Source organism: Saccopteryx bilineata, chromosome 1 (assembly GCF_036850765.1).
Source record: "Saccopteryx bilineata isolate mSacBil1 chromosome 1, mSacBil1_pri_phased_curated, whole genome shotgun sequence".
NCBI lineage: Eukaryota > Metazoa > Chordata > Mammalia > Chiroptera > Emballonuridae > Saccopteryx > Saccopteryx bilineata.
The window spans coordinates 333,870,885-333,884,158 of record NC_089490.1 but is presented as its reverse complement, the minus strand read 5'-3'; the positions used below and the strand labels follow the sequence as shown (position 1 = coordinate 333,884,158).

At 39.3% G+C, this 13,274-nt stretch overlaps 1 protein-coding gene across 2 annotated transcripts in view; it reads left to right on the top strand.

The window, feature by feature from the left end:
* Positions 1–372: 372 nt before the first annotated feature.
* The window catches only part of CCDC81 (coiled-coil domain containing 81), a 49,599-nt gene continuing 36,697 nt past the window's right edge, over positions 373–13,274 (top strand). Inside the window, exons 1-3 of one of the 2 annotated variants that reach the window (XM_066253696.1) lie at positions 373–451; positions 5,258–5,319; positions 7,070–7,213. In XM_066253696.1, the coding sequence (XP_066109793.1) occupies positions 373–451; positions 5,258–5,319; positions 7,070–7,213 (285 nt within the window). Of the gene's footprint in view, positions 452–5,257; positions 5,320–7,069; positions 7,227–13,274 lie in introns of both variants that reach the window. The other variant, XM_066253695.1, reaches the window with a different exon arrangement.

The window sequence follows — 13,274 nt, the reverse complement described above, 5'->3', positions numbered from 1 at the left end:
TTAGCAACGCGCTGGTCCCTCCGCTAGGTTCTCCGGCTTTCTACTCCTGCCGGCTCATTCTTTCACTGGGTCTTTCAGTGGTGCAGAGCTCTTGGATTTGCACACTCTGATTCCGGTGCTATTCAGCTTTGGGTTTCCTGCGGTGGAAGCCGCTCCAGGAGAGCCAGAGCAGGGGAAGAGATAGGGAGAAAAACGTTTAAGAAACAAAATTTTTAATATTTGGTAATTTTCATATTTAAGGATCATCCAGAGCTCCTGGGAGAGGAGACTGGAGGTGGTAAAAAAAATCATTTTTGTATAAGCTTCATATAAAGAAGGAAGAAAAAAGAAAGATCCTTTGAGAACTCAGCAAGAGCCAACTGGGGACTGGAGATGTTGGACACCATCATCCCTTCCCTGCAGGGCCGGGGCAGGAATGTGTTGCCCACCCTGCCCTTGCTAAGTCAGGAGGGTAAGCAACTTGAGATGGGGGCCCAGGGGTTGAACCTTTATCTGCTTGAGGACAAGTGGAAGACCTTCTCTATCCCCTCCCTGGTCATGGCACTTTGGCAGCTAGCTGGTAGTTACATCAGGCTTAGTCTGGACAATTTTAATTGAATATTTTAATAAGGCCAGGGGCCGGCCCTGGTTGGGTAGCTCAGTTGGTTAGAATGTCCTCTGGATGCACCAATGTTGTGGGTTCCATCCCCCATAAGGGCTCATGGGGAGTCAACAAGTTGGATGAATGGGTGAGTGGGACAACAAATTGATGTTTCTCTCTTAAAGCGATTTAAAAAAGGGTGGTGTATGTGGGCAGGGACCTGCTGACGGTTTGATTAAATGAGATAATATATACAGCGCTTAGTTCCGTCACTAGCATAAAGTAAGTGCTCAATAAATGTTAGCTAATAGCAACCACCCCAAAACGGCTCCTTCTCAGAGTTCATGCAAAAACACAGTTACTTTTGTTTCTCTCGATATCTTGGGGTTGTGTTAAGAAAGTGAGATGATCATATAAAGAACTGGGTGTTTGAAAGACCTAGCAGCTTTTCATAGAAAATCTCTTAAGCTTGGTTAAAAGCATAGTTTCTTAGGAATGTCACCCCAAAGTGACACTGAGATATAAGAGATAGAAGCCCTTGGGAAGAGAGGTGCTCCAGAAATGGAAGCTATTGTTACTGTCAATTCATTGTAACCTGGAGATGTTGCCTAGGCTTTAACCAAATGACCTAAGGAGACAAATAAATGAGTAGATGCATCTTTTTTTTCTCTTTCCCCTGCATCACTCCTATTTTTCCTTGTCAAAATAATTCTAAAATAAGGATCAAAGATAATGGTTTTATGAATTTAGAAAGTATTTGCCACCTTGGCCAGGTAGCTCAGTTGTTTAGAACATCATCCTGATATGCCCACGTTGCAGGTTTGATCCCTGGTCATGGCACATAGAAGAGTCAACCAATGAACCCTGGTGGGGTAGCTCAGTTGGTTAGCATTGCCGGGATATGTCAAGGCTGTGGGTTCAATCTCTGGTCAGGGAATCTACAAGAATCGACTAAAGAATACATAAGTAATTGGAACAACAAATTGAGGTTTCTCTTTCTCTCTCTCTCTCCCCCTTCCTCTCTTTCTTTAAAAATCAATCAATAAAAAAGTTCTTTAAAAAATATTTGCCATATTTATAAGTTTACATGTAGTTCATTAGTTCAAGTAATTTTTAAAACATACTAGGTGCTTGCTTGGGCACTAGAGAACCAATGGTGAACAAAATCCTTGGAATTTACAATCTACTAAGGAAAGATACACATTAACCAAATATGGAAATAAATATTAGTGTACACTTAGTAAAGTGGCCACAAGTGTCAAAGATGACTGAGGGGTCAGAGAGATGAAAATTAAACATGCCCATTGAGTTATTGACAAGGAGACCATTGTTAGCTTCAGCAAGAGCTTTATTGCTTGGATGACAGAAGCAGAAGTCAAATCACCACTATAGTAACTTTCACAAGTGACCCTTGTAAAGGAGATGAGGATAGAGGATAAACTTCCTATCTCAGTAAAACACATAAATTAACTTTCATCCTTGTACACGTGAAGTCTTGCTGTTTTGTATGTTTCACCAAAGTTTGATGTTACGTAATTATAGTACTCAGAAGGTCCCATCATCATTGTGTACTGGGAGAAACTATTGAAGACTGCACAGCTAGAAATCCACGGAGGCAGGAAGGTCTTTAGACACGCAGCACCCTGGTCTTTCCATTGCATTATGCTCTGGGAATAAGTTTTTATTGTTGTTTAAATTGCTTAGTAAAAATTTGTTCTGTTTGTATACCAGAATTAAAATTTCTTTTAAAAAATCTTTTATTTATTGATTTTACAGAGAGAGGACAGGGTGGAGTGGAAGGTAGCAAGAAGTCATAGTAGCTTCACTTCAGTTGTTCATTGCTTGTTTGTTGCTTGTCGTATGTGCCTTGACCTGGCAAGCCCAGAGTTTCTGGGCCTGGCACCTCAGTGTTCCAGATTGGCTCTCTAGCCTGTGCCACCACAGGCCAGGCTGGGTACCAGTATTTTAACTTTAGAAGATTTGTATAAAGTCAGGGAGCTTATTTTTTCATTTTTTATATTAACATCTATTTCAAACATATATATTATTCTATAATTTACACAATAGGCACTTTAATGATCATATATGAGATACAGTATTCCTGTTACTTGGTACTGTGTTTAAAATACAGTTTGAATGTACAAACTTTAGAATTTGAAGTCAAATGAAGGTTGAACTGAATATAGGCATTATTTTTCTATAATACTCATTCTTGGTAATTTATTTATTTATTTATTTATTTATATTTTTCTGAAGCTGGAAACGGGGAGAGACAGTCAGACAGACTCCCGCATGTGCCCAACCGGGATCCACCCGGCATGCCCACCAGGGGCGATGCTCTGCTCACCAGGGGGCGATGCTCTGCCCCTCCGGGGCGTTGCTCTGCCTTGACCAGAGCCACTCTAGCACCTGGGGCAGAGGCCAAGGAGCCATCCCCAGCGCCCGGGCCATCTTTGCTCCAATGGAGCCTTGGCTGCGGGAGGGGAAGAGAGAGACAGAGAGGAAGGAGGGGGTGGGGGTGGAGAAGCAAATGGGCGCTTCTCCTATGTGCCCTGGCCGGGAATTGAACCCGGGTCCCCCACACGCCAGGCTGACGCTCTACCGCTGAGCCAACCGGCCAGGGCCTCATTCTTGGTATTTTAATATTTGATGAAAATAACACCAACTTTCCTTAAAACAATAAAGTATATTATTTAATTTATTTTTTAAACCAGATTAAAATTCTTTTTGTTTTGAGATTTAGTGACACCCTCTCTGATACACTGGGATGTCAGAAAAATCAGAGAACTCAAAGTCTGTAAAACTTCCCAATCTATTCCAATGGAATTGCGTGGGTTGAAAACTACCTAAGGGGGATAATTTGCATGCATGTTTTCCTTTTTCTTCAGTGAGAAATAGCAAATTTCAGCCTACAATAATAAACTCTGTTCTTATATAACCTTGCCTATTAGATTTATAGAGTAAAATAACACGGTGGACTTGATTATATCATCCTAATGAAGAAAGGCTATCCTCAAATTTCCAATTAAGCTCAGTCAACTCTTTTCACTAGGGTTTGGTTGCAGGCTATATAGTTTCTCCTAACCTTAATTAAATCATTTCCTTTTAGTGTAGATTGTTTTCCTGAAATTTGAGCTGCATATCAGGAGTCTAGGTAAAAGACGTAACAGTTTTGTTTTTCTAAAAAAAATTTTAACATTTATTTGTTGATTTTAGAGGGAGAGGAAGGAAGAGTGAGAGACAGGAACATTGGTCTGTTGCTGTATGTGCCCTGACCGGGGATCAAACTGGCAACCTCTGTGCTTTGGGACAACGCTCCAACCAACTGAGCTATCTGGCCAGACCTGAACAGTTTTGACCTAATAACTTTGAAAGGTCTCCATGTAAATCTGGATACTGAGATTCTGTATTATTGATGAATTAATGATTTTAATTCAGTATATAGTTGGGACTGAGTGAAAGAACCCCGGTCCTTAGCAGCTAACAGTAGAATTCTTTGGTCTAAGGGGGTGGGGAGGAGTTGAGGACAATAGGAGTTGAATTACTTGACTGTAGTAAACTGTATATCCATGATTTAGAGCAAAGGACATGTCACCCTTGTTTTTTTGAATGAGTTTCCATCACCCAAGCTGTCCCCAGCTGCTCATGAGAGTCACAGCTGCTTCTCATTGCCTAACTCTCTCCTTCCTTGGCATTTAATAAAAATATTTATAACCCTGATATTCTGAAATTAAAAGATTATAATTTCCCTGTTTTAGGTAGTGGTTTAAACCTTTAGAAAAAAAAATCATACCAATAAATGAAGCAGTTTCGAAGTGGGGGAAAGAATTGGTCTTTTGTTACCAACTGCATTTATGTCCCACAGTGGCAATCTGGTAAATATCACTTCTTGATCTTTAATTTGAGAATTAAAGCATACTGTTTTGATTTCCAAAGAGTTCCTGACTGAAAAGTATTTTTCATACACGCGATTAGATTCGGAATGGAGACATCAATACAGACATAATTTTCTATATTCTAAATACTAGGGTAGACCTTCATATCACGCATCAACACTTTAGTTATTGGCAACAACTTATTTTTCTACCACAGTGAAATCCATTGGATAAGGGTCAACCAATGATTACATAAAATGAGTGGAACAACAAATTGATGTGTCTCCCTCTCTCTTCCTCTCCCTAAAATCAATAAATAAAAATTTAAAAGAACTAAACAAAAGTATAGAGACAGTTAATGTTCAGACAACAACCTTTCATGCCTAGTGGCCCTTGACTTTATTCCTGTGCTATAGAATGTTATAAAGAATGAATGTTCACCTTAATCAGATGGCACAGATTAGGCAATTGTTCATTGAGTGGATGATTAAGAAAAGGTAGATTATATTTGGTTAACTTTATAGCGCAAAGGGAAATATATGACAGAGTTCCTTTTGTTCTAGAAATATATTCTTCAAAAATTATTATATTTTTAATCACAGTTTTTGAACTTAACGGAGTAAGCATTAGTTACCCAGAAAATTAATTTTGTGAAATGACCCTATTTTCTATTAATTCTAAATTAATCGGGAATCGCTATTATTTGATTCTGTATTTAATATTTACATTTTAATTTATTAGCACTAACATACTAATACATGGGTACTTATATAAATTATTCTTGGTTTCTTTTGAATTACAGAAGTCTCTACTATTTGGGAACATGTTTCAGAATTTGTGGGACAGCAACTATCCCAATATAAGGTAGGATTTATACTTTAATTTTAATGTAAGAGTCCAGAGAATCTTTCCACCTTGGTCTCATATAATTTTGTTGGGGGCAGGGTAGTGGACTTTAGAGCCACCCAGTTTAATTTTTGGTCCTGTGATTTTATGATGCTCACACTTAGGACTTTTGGATATTTCTAAGTTCTGCTCTTCTACTGATACAAAGTATACCACTGAGCATCTTGTGCTTATGGAGAGGAAGTAGATGAAGTCTGTTTATCTGTGATCTGATAGTTCCTGGCTTAGCTGTAGAAGGATATAATGCTTCTTGTCTTGTTCCCTTGCCAGGAATGGGTTTCAAATGAAATATAAGATGACAAGGACTGAACTCAACTTGCCAAAAATGAGAAATTTTTTCCTGACAGAGATTTGGGGAGTTTGGAGGGAGCTGGGAGGTTGTGAAACTTTCATATCCTACTCAGAAGCCCCAATGTGACAGTCCTTGGGCTGAGTTCATCCTTTGAACTAATTTTGTTTGGTCTGATAATTTGAGTTAGTCATCACCACTTACAATTGGGAGAGTTTATATAAAGTTTTGAATATTTCTCCCCCAAAATATCAGATTTAACACTACCAGTTTTTCATTTCTGCATCTGACACTTGGCTGGAGCCGGCAGTGGGCTTTCCCCTTTGGCTGGGCATGCGCTCCCAGCCCACTGCCTTCTCGGACTGCACACATTCACCTCTCACGCTCATCCTTTCTTGGTCCCTGTAGGCACTTGACTTTGTAAACCTTGATTTCCAGAGAGACAGAGTCCCAGTCTGAGAGCCAGAAACATTTCTTCCTATCCATCAGCCAAGATCACCACACTGCACCATATATATATACCTTGGGTCTGGGTTGTCTGATTTTATTTAAGAGGCATCAAATTGAAAAGAAGGAATGGGAAAGCAGAAATTCTCATGACCCCTTAAATTCTCTTCCTTTAATGGCAAATGACTAAAATTTAAAATGCCCCATGTAGCATCCACCGGGTACGAGAACAAATGTCGGAGACTTTCAGGAGTTAAGATGTTACTTTATTGGCCAGTTTAACCTGCGCAGGGGCGAACTCCCGAGATGTCCGGAGACACCGTGCCCACAAGGAGCTGCAAATGGGAGCCGCGCCTGGAGCTTACAGCCAAGCCCTTATATATCCTAAGTGAGCAAGCATAGACAGAAGCAGAAGTGGCAGTTTAGCTATTGGCTAGGGAGGTCACACGCAGCATAGCAACAGGGGCCGGCATAGCAACAGGGGCCAGTTTTAGCTTAGTGGTGAATTTCAAACCTAAACTTCTGATAAGGGTCTCTGACCTTCTTTGTTCCCAGCCTCACAGGAGCCATATCAGCACTTACTGTTCCTGCAATAGTTACACTCTTTGGCAGCTCCAGTACTCCCTGAATCTAACACCCCACAATTTAGGACAAGAGTAATCTCAGACATAGATTACAAGCAGTTCTGGCATCCAAACACGCTTCTTCAGTCCTCACAGCCTTGGGATGATACGGAGATGAGGGATCCGATGTCAGAAAAGCATCATGGACTAATGTATTACATTTTATACAAAACTTATTTGAAAACTGAGTCATTAAATGCTATGGCTGTCTTGGGTAGTAGGATCATTGAAATTTTAAGTGCTTTAGAGAATTATCTTCATGGTTTCTGGATACCAGTACTAAGCATTTTTTTTCTTCACCCCTTCAGTAACTTTGTTGCTATTTTTTCCCCCTTCTTTTTCCTTTCAGGGGGCTCACATTCCAGGACTGGGAGCTTTCACTTTTATTAGACAAAAACTTGATGTGGGAAGCAACAAGTTCATTCTGTTTCAGAGACCCACATTTATCATGGCGGAGAAGCTCCTGCAGCTCCATGGACTCCAGCAAAAGAAAGTACACACTCCTGGTAAATATGCTTAATATTCACGATTTTCCCAGAGGATGTCTGGCCTGGGGGTGCAAATGAAAGGACAAAACTTGGCCTGCTGGAGTTCATTTCTCACATGGTACCTCTGGCAGCAGGTGGGGCTATAGGGTAGAAACATAGGGTGCAGTCTTGCTGAAGGACATTTTAAACTTCAGTAGCTAAGAGGGAGGCTTGAGGAAGCATGGTGTGACATTAAGGCAGATTTATATAAAAAAGCCATGGTGCAGTGTTGTACAGACTTTATTCACATTTCAGACCCCAATACATTAAAAATGGTTTATAAAGTAAATTAATTAAGTAGAATATCTGATTGGGAGAATTATAGTCAGTATCAGTTGTAAAAAGATCACTAACTCTGTATCTATCATATTTATAATCTAAATTATTAAAATTTTAAAGTTAGAAGGTTAATAACTCCATAAAAATGAATACCTTGTATACTTCTCACTCCCTAAAACCTTCCTTCTTTCCCTTTCTCTCTCCCTCCCTTTCTTCTTTCCCTTCTTTCTTTTGTTCTCTCTTACTTCTGCTAATATTTATGGAGGGCTACCTATGTGTCAGGCCTGATCCCACGTGCTTGAGATATAGTGGTAAACAAAACAGGTGCAGTGCCTGTCACCGGACACTCACATTCTTGCTTTGGTGTGTGGCTTTGTGACCCCTGCTCTGGTTACTTAGAGGCCTGCAGGGGTTTCCTTCCGGATTTCTGGCTGTGTTTCTTTTGACCTTTCTTATCGTCCCGTTCTGTGTCAGACTCATAGGGATGAAGAGAGCAGTCTATTTGCAGAGGCAGCAGGTGCAAACAACAAAACTTACCTGTGGGTTAAGTTTCCTAATAATTTTCAGTGTAACTTTTCCCCCAAAATATTATGTATTGAAAAAATTAGAATTCATTCTGCATATATTTAGTATGATGAGTTTGATGGCCTTTTTACATTTCTACCTACAGTTTCATGACATAAATATCCTAATTTATCAAAAGGCTACAAAATAAGACAAAACAAAATAGTTATTATTATTTTGCAAAAACATTGTACCTTAGAATTAGAGCTTATTTTCTGTTTTGTATTTTTAATATAGTCTAAAAAAGTAGTTTAGGTCTATAATTACTTTTTTCACAAGGTTGAGGAAATTTCAGAATTAAACGTATGACTGAATTAGTTCACAAAAAGCAATTCTGTCCACAGTTTAGCTTTGGCGTTATGCTTCTTCACCATTGATTAACTAGGCTTCTTTTTTTTAATTTTAATTTTTCTTGATTTTAATTTATTGTGTTTACATAGATTCTAGTGTCACCCTGAATGCCTTGCCCCTATCCCCCGTATTTCCCTCAACATCTCCCTTGCCGCCTCTTCATACCACCCTCCCCCCTTCCCTTCATGTTTATCCCATCCTGTCATCCTCTTTCCCTCTGTCTTCTTTTCCTCTGGTCCCTTTGATCTCTCCTCTGTCTCAATTCCGTTCCTCAGTTTACACTGTTCATTGGATTCCTCAAATTAGTGAGGTTATATGATATTTTTCTTTCTCTGCCTGGCTTATTTCACTTAACATGATAGTTTCCAGGTCCATCCATGTTGTCACAAAGGTAAGATTTCCTTCTTTTTCATGGCCCCATAGTATTCCATTGTGTATATGTACCACTGCTTTTTAATCTTGTCCACTGACAGACACTTGGGCTGTTTCCAGATCCTCACTATTGTGAACAATGCTGCCATAAACATGGGGGTGGATTTCTCCTTTTGAATCAGTGCTATGGTGTTCTTGGGATATATTCCTAAATGTGGGATGGCTGGGTCAAAAGGCAGTTCCATTTTTAATTCTTTGAGGAATCTCCATACTGTTTTCCACAGTGGCTGCACCAGTCTGCATTCCCACCAGCAGTGCAGGAGGGTTCCCTTTTCTCTACATCCTCGCCAGCACTTATTATGTGTTGTTTTGTTAATGAGCGCCATTCTGACTGGTGTGAGGGTATCTCATTGTGGTTTTAATTTGCATTTCTCTAATGATTAGTGATGTTGAACATTTTTTAATCTATCTATTGGCCATCTGTATGTCCTCTTTGGAGAAGTGTCTATTCATTTCTTTTGACCATTTTTTTTTTTTTTTTTTACAGAGACAGACAGTCAGCGAGAGGGATAGATAGGGACAGAAAGACAGGAACAGAGAGAGACGAGAAGCATCAATCATCAGTTTTTCATTGCGACACCTTAGCTGTTCATTGATTGTCCTCTCATATGTGCCCTGACCGTGGGCCTTCAGCAGACCGAGTGACCCCCTGCTCAAGCCAGCGACCTTGGGTCCATGCTGGTGAGCTTTTTGCTCAAACCAGATGAGCCTGCGCTCAAACTGGCGACCTCGGGGTCTCGAACCTGGGTCTTTCCGCATCCCAGTCTGACGCTCTATCCACTGCACCACCATTTGGTCAGGCTTTTTTGCCCATTTTTGATTGGATTGTTTACCTTACTGATGTTGAGTTTTAGAAGTTCTTTATAAATTTTGGTTATTAACCCCTTTTCAGATGTATTTACGAATATGTTCTCCCATAGAGTGGGTTGTCTCTTGCTGTGCAAAAGCTTTTTAGTTTAATATAGTCCCATTTGTTTATCCTGTCTTTTATTTCACTATCCCGTGGAGATAAATCAGCAAATATATTGCTGCGAAAGATGTCAGAGAGCTTACTGCCTATGTTTTCTTCTAAAATGCTTATGGTTTCATGACTTACATTTAAGTTTTTTATCCATTTTGAGTATATTTTTGTGAATGGTGTAAGTTGATGGTCTAGTTTCATTTTTTTGAAGATAGCTGTCCAATTTTCCCAACACCATTTGTTGAAGAGGCTGTCTTTACTCCATTGTATGCTCTTACCTCCTTTGTCAAATATCAATTGTCCATGAAGGTGAGGGTTTCATTCTGGGTTCTCTGTTCTGTTCCATTGATCTATATGCCTGTTCTTATGCCAGTACCAAGCTGTTTTGAGTACAATGGCCTTGTAGTATAACTTGATATCAGGAAGTGTGATACCTCCCACTTTATTCTTCTTTTTCAAGATTGCTGAGGCTATTCGTGTTCTTTTTTGGTCCATATAAATGTTTGGAATGTGTGTTCTATATCTTTGAAGTATATCATTGGTATTTTAATTGATATTGCATTGAATTTATAAATTTCTTTGGGTAATATAGATATTTTAATGATGTTTATTCTTCCTATCCATGAACAAGGTATATACTTCCACTTGTTTATATCTTCCTTGATTTCTTTTATCAATGTTTTATAATATTCCGAGTACAAGTCTTTAATCTCCTTGGTTTAAATTACTCCTAGGTACTTTATTTTTTTGTTGTTGCAGTAGTGAAGTGGATTGTTTCCTAAATTTCTCTTTCTGAAAGTTCATTGTGGGTGTATAAAAATGCCTGTGAGGCCCTGGCCGGTTGGCTCAGTGGTAGAGTGTCGGCCTGGCATGCAGGAGTCTTGGGTTTGATTCCCGGCCAGGGCACACAAGAGAAGCGCCCATCTGCTTCTCCACTCCTCCCCCTCTCCTTCCTCTCTGTCTCTCTCTTCCCTTCCAGCAGCCGAGGCTCCATTGGAGCAAAGATGGCCCGGGTGCTGAGGATGGCTCTGTGGCCTCTGCCTCAGGTGCTAGGATGGCTGTGGATGCAACAGAGTGACGCCCCAGATGGGCAGAGCATCGCCCCCTGGTGGGCATGCCGGGTAGATCCTGGTCGGGCTCATGCGGGAGTCTGTCTGACTGCCTCCCCATTTCCAGCTTTGGAAAAATGGAAAAAAAAATGCCTGTGATTTATGAGTATTAATTTTATATCCTGCCACCATGCTGAATTAATTTATCACGTCCAGTAGTTTTTTGACTGAGACTTTAGGGTTTTTTATATACAGTATCATATCATATCAAATAATGATAGTTTTACTTCTTTTCCAATTTGGATACTTTTTATTTCTTCTTTTTGTCTGATTGCTGTGGCTAGGACTTCTAGAACTTTGTTGAATAAGAGTGGTGAAAGGGGGCACCCCTGCCTTGTTTCTGATCTTAAGGAGATTGCTTTTTATTTTTGCCCATTGAGTATGTTGTTGGCTGTGGGTTTGTCATAGATGGCCTTTATCATGTTGGACTATATTCCCTGTATTCCCACTTTGCTGAGAGTTTTGATCATAAATGGGTGCTGGATTTTATCAAATGCTTTTTCTGCATCTATTGAAATTATCATGTGGTTTTTCTCCTTCCTATTGTTTATGTGATGAATCACATTGATTGATTTGTAAATGTTGTACCAGCTTTCCCTTCCCAGAATAAATCCTACTTGATCCTGGTGTATGATTTTTTTCATATATTGCTGGATCTGGTGTGCTAATATTTTGTTGTGTATCTTAATATCTGAATTCATCAGGTATATTGGCCTATAATTTTCTTTCTTTGTGTTGTCTTTACCTGGTTTTGGAATCAGAATTATGCTCATCTCATAAAGGGAGCTTGGAAGTCTTCCCTCCTCTTGAATTTTTTGAAATAGCTTGAGAAGGATAGGAGTTAGTTCTTTGAATGTTTGGTAGAATTCACCAGTGAAGTCATCTGGCCCATGGCTTTTGTTTGTTGGGAGATTTTTGATAATTGTTTTGATCTCATTTGTTGTAATCGGTCTGTTTAGGTTTTCTGATTTTTCCAGATTGATTTTTGAAAGATTATATGTTTCAAAGAATTTTTCCATTTCACCTAGGTTGTCTAATTTTTTGGCATACAGTTCTTCATAGTATTTTCTTACAATCTTTTGTATTTCAGTGGTGCCAGTTGTTAATTCTCCACTTTCATTTTTTTTTTTACAGAGGCAGAGATAGACAGGGACAGACAGACAGGAATGGAGAGAGATGAGAAGCATCAATCATTGATTTTTTGTTGTGCGTTGCGACTTCTTAGTTGTTCATTGATTGCTTTTTCATATGTGCCTTGACCGTGGGCCTTCAGCAGACTGAGTAACCCCTTGCTGGAGCCAGAGACCTTGGGTCCAAGCTGGTGAGCTTTTTGCTCAAGCCAGATGAGCCCACGCTCAAGCTGGCGACCTCAGGGTCTCAAACCTGGGTCCTTCCGCATCCCAGTCCAATGCTCTATCCACTGTGCCACCACCTGGTCAGGCTCCACTTTCATTTCTAATTTTATTTATTTGAGTCCTCTTTTTTCTTGGTGAGTCTGATTAAAGGTTCATTGATCTTGTTTACCTTTTTAAAAAACCAGCTCTTGGTTTCATTGATCCTCTGTATTGTTTTTTTTAGCCTCTATATCATTTATTTCCACTCTGATCTTTATTATTTCCTTCCCTCTACTACCTCTGGGCTTTACTTGCTGTTCTTTTTCTAGTTCTTTTAGCTGCAGGGTTAAGTTGTTTATTTGAGCTTTTTCTAGCTTCTTAAGGCATGCCTGTAATGCTATGAACTTTCCTCTCAGGACTGCTTTTACTGTGTCCCATAAATTTTGAGTTGTTGTATGCTCATTATCATTCATTTTTAGGAATTTTTTTTATTTCTTCTTTGATGTTATTGTTAACCCATTCATTATTTAATAACATGCTATTTAGTTTCCAATGTTTGAGTATTTTTCAGTTTTTCTGTGGTTGATTTCTAGTTTCATGCCACTGTGATCAGAGAAAGTGCTTGATATAATTTCAATCTTCTTAAATTTGTTGAGACTCCTTTTGTGCCTTAACATGTGGTCTATCCTAGAGAATGTACCATGAGCACTTGAAAAGAATGTATATTCTGCTGATTTTGGGTGAAAGGTTCTGAAGATATCTATTAAATCCAGTTGATCTAATGTGACCTTTAAGTCTGCAGTTTCTTTGTTAATTTTCTTTCTTGAGGATCTATCTAGTGATGTTAGTGGGAAATTGACATCACCTAGGATTATAGTATTGATGTTGACCTCGCCCTTTATATCCATCAAAGTCTGCTTTATATATTTAGATGCTCCTATATTAGGTGCATAGATATATATAATGGTTATATTTTCCTGTTGGATTGCTCCCTTTA